The sequence below is a fragment of the Phocoena phocoena genome, chromosome 7 (genome assembly GCF_963924675.1).
Source record: "Phocoena phocoena chromosome 7, mPhoPho1.1, whole genome shotgun sequence".
Classification (NCBI taxonomy): Eukaryota; Metazoa; Chordata; class Mammalia; order Artiodactyla; family Phocoenidae; genus Phocoena; species Phocoena phocoena.
Window position 1 is genome coordinate 1,434,618 of NC_089225.1, and position 12,146 is coordinate 1,446,763.

A 12,146-nucleotide genomic window follows, 5' to 3' on the forward strand; every position below is an offset into this window, starting at 1 on the left:
AAAAATACACACGTGCATATTACAGATAATTAGAAAAGATCATAAAGCTATTGCCATAAAGAAATAAATGCTGGAGTTGTTAAAAGACAAAAACATTGATATTCTCCAAATGATACAGGCTGGCCAGCAATTTCAAAGTTGAGATGTGGTTTAACCCTTGAAATTCCAAAGAGAGAAAAATATTCCCAATTAGTGCTTCTGTCTTCTTTTTCTCAATGTGTTTTTTTTAAAAAACTGAAGTATAGTTGACGTACAATATTGTGTCAGTTTCAGGTATACAGCAAAGTGATTCAGTTATATATATATATTTTTTCCAGATTCTTTTCCCCTACAGGTTATGAAAAGACCGTGAGTACATTTCCTTCTGCTACACAGTCAGTCCTTGCCGCTTATCTTTTTTACGTGCAGTAGTGTGTGTCTGCTAATCCCACACCCCTAGTTTACCCCTCCCCCCTTTCCCCTTTGGTAACCAAAAATAAGATTGTTTTCTATTTGTTTCTGCTTTCTTATGAAGTAACTGCTGGATAAAGGGACAGGGAACAATGACTTCTGCTGATGTCACTTACAAAGATATAAAGCGGGTCGTACTCTGGAGCCCGGGCCAAGGTCTCAGGGAGTCGTATGCTCAGGACGGAGGTCTCTCCGGGGAGCTGGGGCGCGGAGTCCTGCTTGGGCAGGGCCGTGACAGCGGTGGCTTCGTCCTGGGCCAAGACCAAGGACAGCGCGTTAGTCCACGCGCCAGGGCGGCGGGAAGATGGGACGTTCCTGAGGGTGGGGACCTGTCACCTCAGCTCCTGGCTTCAGGGCCCGGGCAAGCTTCTGAGGCCAGTAGCTGGTTGAAGAACTCTGCACAGAGACCGGCTGGTACCTCCTGATCTGGTACAGCTGAGGAACCTGGGGGAGAGAAGGCAGGCGCTCGAAGCCCTTGGGAGGCAGTTCCCAGCCGCCTGGGGGTAAAAGGAAAACGAGCGCCACGTTTAAGCAGCAGCTTTGTCAGTGCCGTCCTGGGCCCTGTTCTGGGTCCCAGCACACAGCGGTGTTCACAGTTCCTCGCCCCTGTCTTAGGGCTTAACTCTGCAATACACTGAACACTGGTTTGTCAGTTTAAAACATGCATATTTCACAAGGACCTACTGGACGGCACGGGGAATTATACTCAACATTTTGCAATAACCTAAAAGGGAAAAGGATCTGAAAAAGAATAGATGTGTGTGTGTTTAACTGAATCACTGCGCTGTATGCCTGAAACTAACAAGATATTGGGATTCAACTATACTTCAATTAAAAAAAAGAAAAGAAAAAGAAATAAAGCATGCATATTTTCAAAAACAGAAGTGGTCATACACAAAGGCTGACTCACTTTTGTTCACTTGTGTCTTTTCTTCGAGTTTCTAACATATGCAGTTCAGACAGCTTCAGATATGCATACTATATGGTATATCCACAGAATAAAGATCCTGGTTTCCATAAGCCACATTAGGAAAAGAGAATCTGCTACACTTCGCACGTCGCATAAAATAACATCAGAGAAAAACACACAGTATGCTACGTGGCATAATCCGTCATAGAACAAAACTAATTAAAATAGCACAGTTCAAATTCAAGACTATTCTGTTCACTTCATAAGAAACCCAATTAACAAAACCACATGACAGGTCTAACCTGCAGATTGAAGAAGGGATAGGCCTGCTTGATTTGAATTTCTGAAGGTTTAATTGGAACAGGTCCAAGGCCACCAGGAGCCTAAAATGTGAAAATTCAAAAAAGTGACACGTGATCATCACAGAGCGAGGGCAGCTATGCTTCTATTTCTCCACATTTTGCACGTTACACGAACAGCCCCTCCCTCTAAGTGACCCTTCCCGTGACCACAGCTGCTGCTTCCCGCGAGTGGCTTGGAGGCAGCACGGGCCCCCGCCCCCCTTGTCTCTTTGGGTGTGATTCTCAGGACGGCAGCTGAGGCCTCTGTCAAAGGATGCAGCCTAACTTCTCCTCTGCCCACCGCGGCTGCTTCCCTTGCACGGGTGCTAATCCCGGAGCACCACCTCACAAATGTCCTGCACGCGGGTCTGCTGCATCACCCGGAGCCTGCAACAGCGCCCCACCTGTGACAGGCACTCAGTAAGTACTACGGCTCACAGAGCTGAGACACCGTCGTCAGACTGACCCGATGCAATGCGAATGTGACACCAATTATAAGACCTTTCCCAATCTCGAAGGTGCTGTATATTTTAGAACATGATCTTAGAATAGGTGAAGTACAGTATTTACGGAATGAATTACAAAATTCTTTATGGACAGGAATGCTGAGCATTCTGCTTTGCATCAACCCTGAGCAGCACAGAAGTTTCTGCAGCACTAACTCAAGTACCAAATGAAATGATAAGCTATGAATTATTTAAAAAAAAAAATGACGGGCTCCACAGCACAGTGGTAATCTCGTTTCATCCCTAGCACTCTTTCCACCCATTAATTATTGAGTATCAGATAATTCTTAGTGCTTGAAAATCTCAGATTTATCATTTCCTAGGAACTAAATATGCTCATCTTTTAAGTCATTTGATTTTCTAATGTGGAAAACACGTGGAATTTCTAAAGTCACTCCTGTAATTCTTGAGTAGATTAACCTGCAAGGCTCAACGCATTTTACAGGATGTGAACGGCAAGTTCATTCTTTGAAACCAAAAAACTGTTTTGCTTGTGCCCTTTCACTATCGATTAAAACACACTTTTTATTGCTAACTACGTGAACTTGGGGAACTCGGGCAACATTTCATTACTGGCTCTGTGACCTTGTGTCCCAGGCTCCTTCTCAGCTGTAAGAGGATAAACCTACCATGTAGACTTGTTGAAGATTAAATGAATTGACAGAACTGAAGTGCTTAAGAAACTGCCTGACTCGTGGTCTGGCCACGATCTGAATTATGACGATGCATCGTTTGGCTAACTGTCACACTTCTTGCCACCGAGAGGGAGAGAGGGATGGACCTGTGAGTCCGAGGCTGGCCTGTTAGAGGCTGTGGCCACCCACCCCCGGCCCCCGCAGACCCCACGCACCCGAGGGCTCGGCTGGGCTGGGCCTGCCTCTTAGTCCTACATCTGCCGCGGCCCTCAGGCCCTGTTCCCTGGCAGTGTGGCAGGGCCCGGCGGCCTCCAGGATGGGCAGGGCCTGAGCACAGGCAACCCAGGGGCCAGGCAGGGGGCAGCAGGGGCCACTCGGTTTCCCGTTCATCACAATAACTTGGACGCAGGTCTGCCTTGGGAGCCTCTCAGGAGGCAGCGGAGGGGCAGAGACAGGGCGGGGCTCCCCTTGGCACCTGCCTGCGACCCTGATGGAGCCTGGGCCACCGCAGCCCTGCACACCCACCAGCTCGTCAGAGCCCTGGGGGGCGCTGTAGGCCGGGAAGGCGAAGGGCAGCACTTGCTGGGGTGACACAGAGAAGCAGCTGCAGTAATCGTCCTGACTGACCCGCGCCGGAAGGTGTCTGGAGGAATTCTTGTCTGCGGGTGAAAAACAAAACAGCGCTTTGGGAGAATCGTAAGCTATTTGTGCGAAACCACCGTCTCTGGTTGTGTGCATGGTGCATTTGCCACACACCAGTTCCTGGGTCCTTGGCACACACCATTTCAGCAAGAACGTGTGTGTGTACGTATGTATGTGTGTAGTCTCGTTTTTGGTTTCTCTTTTGTTCTTTGCCTCAACCCCTTCTCCAATTTTTAAAAAATTTTATTTTTACTTCCAAAAAACTATAATTCATAGTGAAGGTCTCTCTGATGAATATTCTTTGCCCTTGTCATCAAAGAAAAAGATCAAATTAAAGAAGCAGGTAAAGACATTTTACAGGTGTCCATACGTAACTCACAGGTAAATTTTATAATTTTTTTTTTTCCGTACGCGGGCCTCTCACCACTGTGGCCCCTCCCGTTGCGGAGCACAGGCTCCGGATGTGCAGGCTCAGCGGCCATGGCTCACGGGCCCAGCCGCTCTGCGGCATGTGGGATCTTCCTGGACGGGGGCACGAACCCGTGTCCCCTGCATCAGCAGGTGGACTCTTAACCACTGCGCCACCAGGGAAGCCCTACAATGTTTTTTAAAAGAGTTTCTTTATTAGAAACATCAGCATCAGAGATAAAATAATATAGGAGGAAAAAGGATAATTAAAATGTAATAAAATGTCCTATATTCACAGCAGCACTATTCACAATAGCCAAGACATGGAAGCAACCTAAATGTCCATCGACAGAGGAATGGATAAAGAAGATGTGGCACATATATACAATGGGATATTACTTGGCCATAAAAAAGAATGAAAGAATGCAATTTGTAGCAACACGGATGGACCTAGAGATTATCATACTAAGTGAAGTAAGTCAGACAAAGAAAGACAAATACCATATGGTATCACTTATATGTGGAATCTAAAATATGACACAAATGAACTTATCTACGACACAGAAAGGCTCACAGACATAGAGAACAGACTTGCGGTTGCCAAGGGGGAGGGGGCTGGGGGAGGGACAGATCAGGAGTTTAGGATCAGCAGATGCAAACTAGTATATAGAGGATGTCTAAACAACAAGGTCCTACTGTAGAGCACAGGGAACTATATTCAGTATCCTGGGATAAACCACAATGGAAAAGAATATGAATATATGTGTATAACTGACGGAATCACTGTGCTGTACAGCAGAAATCAATGCAACACTGTAAATCAACTAGACTTCAGTAAAACTTTTTAAAATCCAGTACATGTGATTGATGAAGCCGTGCCTTTGTACCCAGCTGACTTCCTAACAGAGAAGCCCGCTGCTCAGGACACATGTGGATGGAAGCGCAGCTGTTCGCAGCCGGCTCTACCTTGTGCTATGGACTGTCCTCCGTGACTGAACCTTTTCTTGATGGCGTCTCTGTGCATGTTACGGATCGCAGTCAGCCTGTTCAGTAAGCGGCGCTGAATCACGACCTGGAATTAGAGAGAAGAATGATCTCACACTGTTCGTCGGGGCTCAGTTTGGCATTTAGTTTACCTTAATTTCCTCAACCACAGCCAGGGGCTGAGGCCACGGATCTACGTGGAATTCCCACGGAGGGTCACAGTGCCCTGGACGAGGCCACGGGCATCGAGGTCTGGGAAGTGCAGACCCACCTGAACGCAGAGACCCGGCTGTCGTCTGGCCTTGACCCTCCCAATTTATGAGCCCCAGTTTTCTCATATTTCCAGAGTGGAAAGAGTGACTAGTTCTACCGTCTTTCTTCTCGGTATATCTGAGTCATGACACTGCTGCCATGTTATTTTCAGAGCTGAAGGACAAACTAAGCGGACAATTCCATAGACATCGGGCAGTGGGTTAGGCGGCGCTGGTTGCACACCGCACACTCTGCGTCCAGAGCAGGCGCTGCTGGGGGTGAGCGCTCCCTGCGCCCAGAGCTGGGGCCACTCCTTCCCATCCGCCCACGGCCTTGCCACTTATCCAGTGTGAAGAGGTGGCCGCTCCGTGCACAGTCCTGTTCAGGTACTGCGGACACAGTGGGGGGCAGACGAGGATCCAGCCCGCACAGAGCTGACGTCCTGTTCGTGCGTGTGTGTGGAGTGGGATGGCAGGAGACAAATGAGCACACAAGCTAAACACCATGAAGCAAATGAAGAAGACTAAACGCACGGGGGCGTGACTGAGGGGCTGGGAGGGGGTCTGGCCACTGCCGCAGGGACGACGTAAGGAAGGCCTTTCTGGGAGGTGAGGTTTGATCTGAGACTTGAACAATGAGGAGACACTGGCCTTGGAAAGAGTTCTGAGCAGGGGAAGCAGCAGGTGCAAAGATCCTGATTCAGGAACAAAGGAGACATGCTTAAAGGACAGAGAGAAACCCAGTATGGCCTTGTCGCCTCGATAAAAATTGTGCCTTTTATTCCAATTGCAATGGGGGGCCTTTGGAAGGTTTTCTCAGGGGCAACGTCCGATCACGTCCAAGCTCTGGGAGGCCTCTTCTGGCTGCGGTGGTCCAGGCAGAGAGGACGGGGCTGTGACTGGGCCAGGGGGATGGCAGGGGCCGTTGGGCTGGGGACGTGTCGGCACATCTAACTGGCAGCACCTGCTGGGGAGTGTGCGGGAAAGACGGAGCCTCCACTCAGAGCCAGACACACAGCTGCTGACCCAGGAGGACTGGCTCCAGAGTGGCCGGGGCTGTCTCACGAGTGTCTCACGGCCACCTCTGTCCCGCACAGGCGCAGAGCCCACCCAGACAAAGCCCCAGCAGGGACACTGGTTTACAGACATCAGCCTAGGCTGCAAGCACTGCTTGAGAGATCACCTGCAACGTAAACTCTTGGAGTCTTCTATGTGTTGACTCACCTTACTTTCATGACAGCCCTGAGAAAGGTCTTACCGGTCTCCTCAGTGACAGATGAGGAAACGAAGGCACAGAGGTCATGGAACTTGTCCAAGATTGGAAAACTCATGAGAAGTAGCATCAAGATGGGAATGTAAATTGGTGCGGCCACTATGGAGAATAGTATGGAGGTTCCTCAAAGAACTACAAATAGAGCTGTGAAATGATCCAGCATTCCCACTCCTGGGCATACATCCGGACAAAACTCTAATTTGAAAAGATACATGCACCCCAATGTTCATAGCATCACTATTCACGATAGCCAAGACATGGAAACAACTTAAATGTCCACCAACAGAGGAATGGATAAAGAGGATGTGGTCCATATATACAATGGAATACTACCCAGCCATCAAAGAGAATGAAATAACGCCATTTGCAGCAACATGGATGGACCTAGAGATTCTCATACTAAGTGAAGTAAGTCAGACAGAGAAAGACAAATACCACATGGTATCACTTATATGTGGAATCTAAAATATGACACAAAGGAACCTACCTACAAAACAGAAACAGACTCAGAGACGTAGAAAACAGACTTGTGGCTGCCAAGTGGGAGGGAGGAAGGGGGAGGGAAGAACTGGGAGTTTGGGATTAGCAGATGTGAGCTATTATCCATAGGACGGATAAACAACAAGGTCCTACTGTAGAGCACAGGGAACTATATCCAATACCCTGTGATAAACCATATGGAAAAGAATAAAAAAAAGAATATATATGTATAACGGAGTCACTTTGCTGTACACCAGAAATTCACACAACATTGTAAATCAGCTATACTTGAATAAAAAACTTTTAAAAACCATAAAAAAAGAAGTAGCACCAAGAATGAAGGGCAAGAGACTTCCCTGGTGGTCCAGTGGTTAGGACTCTGTGCTTCCACTGCAGGGGGCACAGGTTTGATCCCTGGTTGGGGAACTAGATCCCACATGCTGCACGGCGTGACCAAAAATCAATCAATCAATCCATCAATCAATCAAACACATTTACTAGTGGAAAAAAAGAGTAAAATAAAAATGAAATAATTTATTAAAGAAAAAGAAAAAAGAATGAAGGGCAAGCAGCCTGTCTCCAGAGTCCGTGTCTCTACCGCTGGTCTCCCTGCCGGGGTTGGGGCAGGAGGGCTTCTGCCCCCCAGGCAGCCAGGCTCCAGTGGCTGGGACGAGAGGTCGACAGGCAGCATAAGATGCAAGAGGCACCCCAAGACGGCCAAGCGCTAGTGCTTACAGGACTGTTTGCTGGAGGAGGGGTAGGCTGAGCTGGCCGAAGGACAGGTGTGGGTGGAGGAAAGGGAGATGGGATGGGGTTTCAGGTGGTGTCCTGGGAGAAGAAGAGGACTGGGACAGCTGTGGGGGGAGCGGAGCCAGGCCAGGGGGCCACCTCACACCCTTTATGGACTGTAGAGGCCGAGGGGCTCAGGAGCACCCCACTGTCCTCTCTAGAAATCACTAACCAGCAACCTTCCATACGGCCCAGCAATTCTGCTCCTAGGTGTACGCGCCCCAGGGAACTGAAAACATGTCCACAAACTTGCACATAAATGTCTGTAGCGCCGTTATTCTCACCATGACAGCCAAAAGGTGAGAACAGCCCAAATGTTTCAACCGATGACTAGATAAAGAGTGTGGTATCTCCGTTCAAGGATGAATACTATTCATCCTGAAAAAGGAATGAGGTACTGAAACATGCTACACCGTGGATGAACCCTGAAAACATGTTAAGTGAGAGAAGCCAGTTACAAAAGGCCATGTATTGTAGGATTCCGTGTATACGAAACGTCCAGAATCGGCAAATTCACAGAGGCAGAAAGTGAACAGGGAAGGGGGTGGGGGGTGGAGAGCGACTGCTGCTGGCGACCAGTCTTCTTTAAGCAGTGATAAAAACGCCCTAAAATCCGATAGTGGTGATGGCCGTACTCCACTAAAAACGACTGAACTGTACACTTTACAGGAGTGAATTTTAAGGCATGTGAATTGCATCTCAATAAAGCTGCTACAAAAAAAACCTCACTGTTCAATTTCCCTGTGCTGATAACTAAAGAAATTAAATTTTCAACCTGGTGCTGAATCTTACCTTGCGTGCTGCTTGCTGAAACCGTCTCTGCGCCCAGAACCTGTTGACCCAAGTGTTATTTATGAGCGGATCAAAATTAGGATGAAATTCCCTGGTTTTCTGTGAACACAAAATATAGGTGCATGTTAGATTTAAATTTTAACTCCTGGCATAAAAGCATTTAATAAAAGTGTTTCAGAGTTGGATCCCAAACCAAGTTATTATTTGTTCTTCCATTTAATGAGCACTTATTAAGCATTTTTGGTGTACACAGCATTATAGGGAATACTTCTTGGGTTAGGGACCAAAAGTGGAAGACAAGATTTGGGTTTCAAGAAATGTACAATCTAGGGACTTCCCTGGTGGCGTACTGGATAAGAATCTACCTGCCAGTGCAGGGGACATGGGTTCGATCCCCAGTCTGGGAAGATCCCACATGCTGCGGAGCAACTACGCCCCGTACGCCACCACTACTGAGCCTGCACTCTAGAGCTCACGAGCCACAACTACTGAAGCCCACATGCCTAGAGCCCGTGCTCCACAACAAGAGAAGCCACTACAATGAGAAGCCCGCACACTGCAACAAAGAGTAACCCCCCTCGCTGCAACTAGAGAAAGCCCGCGCACAGCAACAAAGACCCAACACAGCCAAAAATAAATAAATAAATACATTTATATTAAAAAAAAAAAGAAATGTACAATCTAATCTCATTTTTCAAGTGACTTACAATGCCACATCTATCATATATCAAGACTCGATACATATGTGGATCTGTTTCTGTCTTTCTATTTGGTTTCATTTCTCTTTTGTCTATCCGTATGCCAATAATACCACACTGCCTTAATGATCCAACTTGGTCAAAAAGCTTTGTCTCCTTCAGAGAAAGTCCTCTCCCCTGGTTTATTCATTTTAAGTTAAAAAAATTCTTGAGCCTTTGCTCTTCCATATATATACGTATATATACATAATATTCATGTTCACGTTGTCTATATATACATATATATGTACTTAGTTTTAAAATTCCATGACAAAGCCTACTGAGGTATTAATTGGGATTGCATTTAATCTGTAGATCAATTTGGAAAAAGGTAACATCTTTACAATGCTTATTTTCTTCCATAAGACATCTATAAATATCTTTCAATTTATTTAGATCTTTGTTATTGTTTTAATGTAAAGTTTTGTAATTGTTAGATTTGCTTCTAGGTACTTGCTTGCTATTATAAATTACGTGTCTATTAAAGTATATGTTAACGTTTTATTTCTTGTATCTGAAAATACAGTAGATATTCTTGTATAATGATTTTATATGCAATTGCCAAATTCTCTTACAAATTCAGCAGGTTTAATTAATCTGGCAATAGATGCTTTTAGATTTTCTACAATCATAGTTAATTATATCATATAAAATCAATGATCTTTTTATTTCTTTCTCTCCAATACTTATAACTTTTCTTGTATTTTTCTCTTATCATACTGTACTATCCAGAACCTCTAACACAATATTGCATAAAAGAGTTTGTACTTGCTTGTATATACAGTACTTCTAATTTTTCGCCAATTAGAATGACTTTTACTGTAATTTTTTCGAAAAATTAATTTATGAGTTTACAAAAGCTTCTGTTTCCCTCATTTGTTAAGAGTTTTCTTTTTAGAAAACTGTGACTATTACATCAAAAAAAAAAAAAAGAAAGAACGAAATGTACAGTCTAGAGAGGAAGAATAAAGTCACACAGAAATCAGAACCCTGCGTCAGGTGCTGGGATGCTGCAGAAGCAGGAGGCTAGACTGTGTGGTCCCCACTGGAGCCCACGCACCGGGGGCACAAGCGTGTGTGGATCAGTAATGACTGGGAAGGAAAGGGTGTCTGGGGGTGTCGTGACGCCGGCCAGAGCCTTGGGCGCTGCAGGTCACTGAACAGGGGAGCAACGTGAAGACAGTCATCGGAAGTGAGTCAGTCCTGCGTTGGCCCGGGCAGTGGGCCATGGAGGAGAGGGCAGAGGGGCGGAACGTAAACGATTCACCTGCAGGATGAGCTGAGGGTGAGCCGTGAAGGTGGACCGGGGGATGGCCTCGTGGAAGAGCGATTAGCACGACTGTGTGGCCAGATGAGATGGGGCGGGGCGGGGGTGGGGGGGGAAAGAGGTAAAAGCAGTGCAGGCGTGCAGACCCAGAAGAGAAAACTGAGAATGGTGGAGGTGGGGAGACTGGGAAGCATTTTTTCGTTGTTAAAATTAAAAATTGGGGTAAACAACAAGGTCCTACTGTAGAACACAGGGAACTATATTCAATATCCTGTGATAAAACATAATGGAAAAGAATATGAAAAAGAATGTATATATATGTATAAGTGAATCACTTCTGTACAGCAGAAATTAACACAACATTGTAAATCAGCTATGCTTCAAAAAAATTTCTTTAAGTAAAAAAAATTAAAAATTGGGGTTTTAACCAGAAACTATCACATGACAGAGGAAACTCCAGTGGGGGGTGGCTACTGTCCCCACTTCACGTTTGAGGACACCAGGGGCACGAGGGCTCCGAGGGCTCTTCCCGGGTCCCAGATCTGAGTTGGAGCTGGGACCAGAGCTCTGGCGTCTGACTGGCTGTCTTCTTACAAGGGGAGGGGAGGGGGCCAGGAACCCACCCAGGGACCCACCCTGAGGACCTGCAGACAGGGGCATGGGCAGCAGAGGGGAAGAACAAAGGAGACCAAGAGGAGAAATTGGAGGTGTGGGAAGCAGGGGCCCATATACAAGGCTGTTAATTTCAAGGGAAACATTAATTACAAGTTGATGCCTGACTTGTGGATATGTCGTAAGAAAAAACACCCCAAAAGGTAAGCAAATTAAAAGCTATTAAAAATTTCTTGGTAAAAGGATTTCTATAAAATTGTTTATATGCTTAAAAAATAAGCATATAAAGAGCTGCTGATAATTAGATTCCAAATAAAGAAAGTTACTTACTTCTTCCAGGTCGCGTACAACCCGTTTCGGGTAACTTCTGTCTTGAGTCGCTGGAATTCGTCATCCAGAACAGGATCTCCTCTATCTAGCTGGGGTTTTCAATCATCAAAAATGTTAAAATGGAATACAAAGGCACACAACTGTATTTCTCTTTGAAACTGGTAGAAACCCATTAAGCCATTGGTCAAAGGCATGTGATCCCTTCCCTTTCCTGGGTGGTGGAAGTTGGGGGTCTGTCCCTTCCGTGGAGAGGTGCCCCCGCCGCCTGCTCCCTGGCCCCCGAGCAATCTCCCCTACCCCGGAGCCACTGGCACTGCCTGGTCGCTCCCAGGAAGGCCGCCGGGCTTGGCTCAGTGTCTCCCCACACCTGCCTCCACGGCAAGAGGGCCATGCACCTGCACACGTGTTAGCTTTTGCCTCTCTGTGGTTTTTATTATTTTTGTGTTAGGTAACTTCTAAAACTAGCTTGGCTTTCAGGTATGCTGTTCACAAACATTTTCATAGACTAAATTGGAAGAAATCCGACCAAAACATTAACACCCTACTCGAAAATGAGAGGATCTACTGGAGAGAAGGGGGAACTATACTCAATATTTTGTAATAACCTCTAAGGGAAAAGAATCTGAAAAAGAATAGATGTGTGTGTGTGTGTGTGTGTGTGTGTGTAACTGAATCACTGAGCTGTATACCTGAAACTAACACAATATTGTAAATCAACTCTACTGCAATCAAAGAAAAC

The 12,146-nt window shown here is 46.2% G+C and overlaps 1 protein-coding gene across 1 annotated transcript in view; it reads right to left on the reverse strand.

Annotated features, from left to right (window-relative positions):
* Positions 1 to 12,146, reverse strand: part of CFAP221 (cilia and flagella associated protein 221) — an 80,777-nt gene that overhangs the window by 19,216 nt on the left and 49,415 nt on the right. The window contains 8 exon segments of the mRNA XM_065881004.1: positions 567 to 701; positions 787 to 894; positions 1,663 to 1,743; positions 3,368 to 3,501; positions 4,859 to 4,964; positions 8,462 to 8,560; positions 11,408 to 11,436; positions 11,439 to 11,496. Of these exon segments, the coding sequence (XP_065737076.1) occupies positions 567 to 701; positions 787 to 894; positions 1,663 to 1,743; positions 3,368 to 3,501; positions 4,859 to 4,964; positions 8,462 to 8,560; positions 11,408 to 11,436; positions 11,439 to 11,496 (750 nt within the window).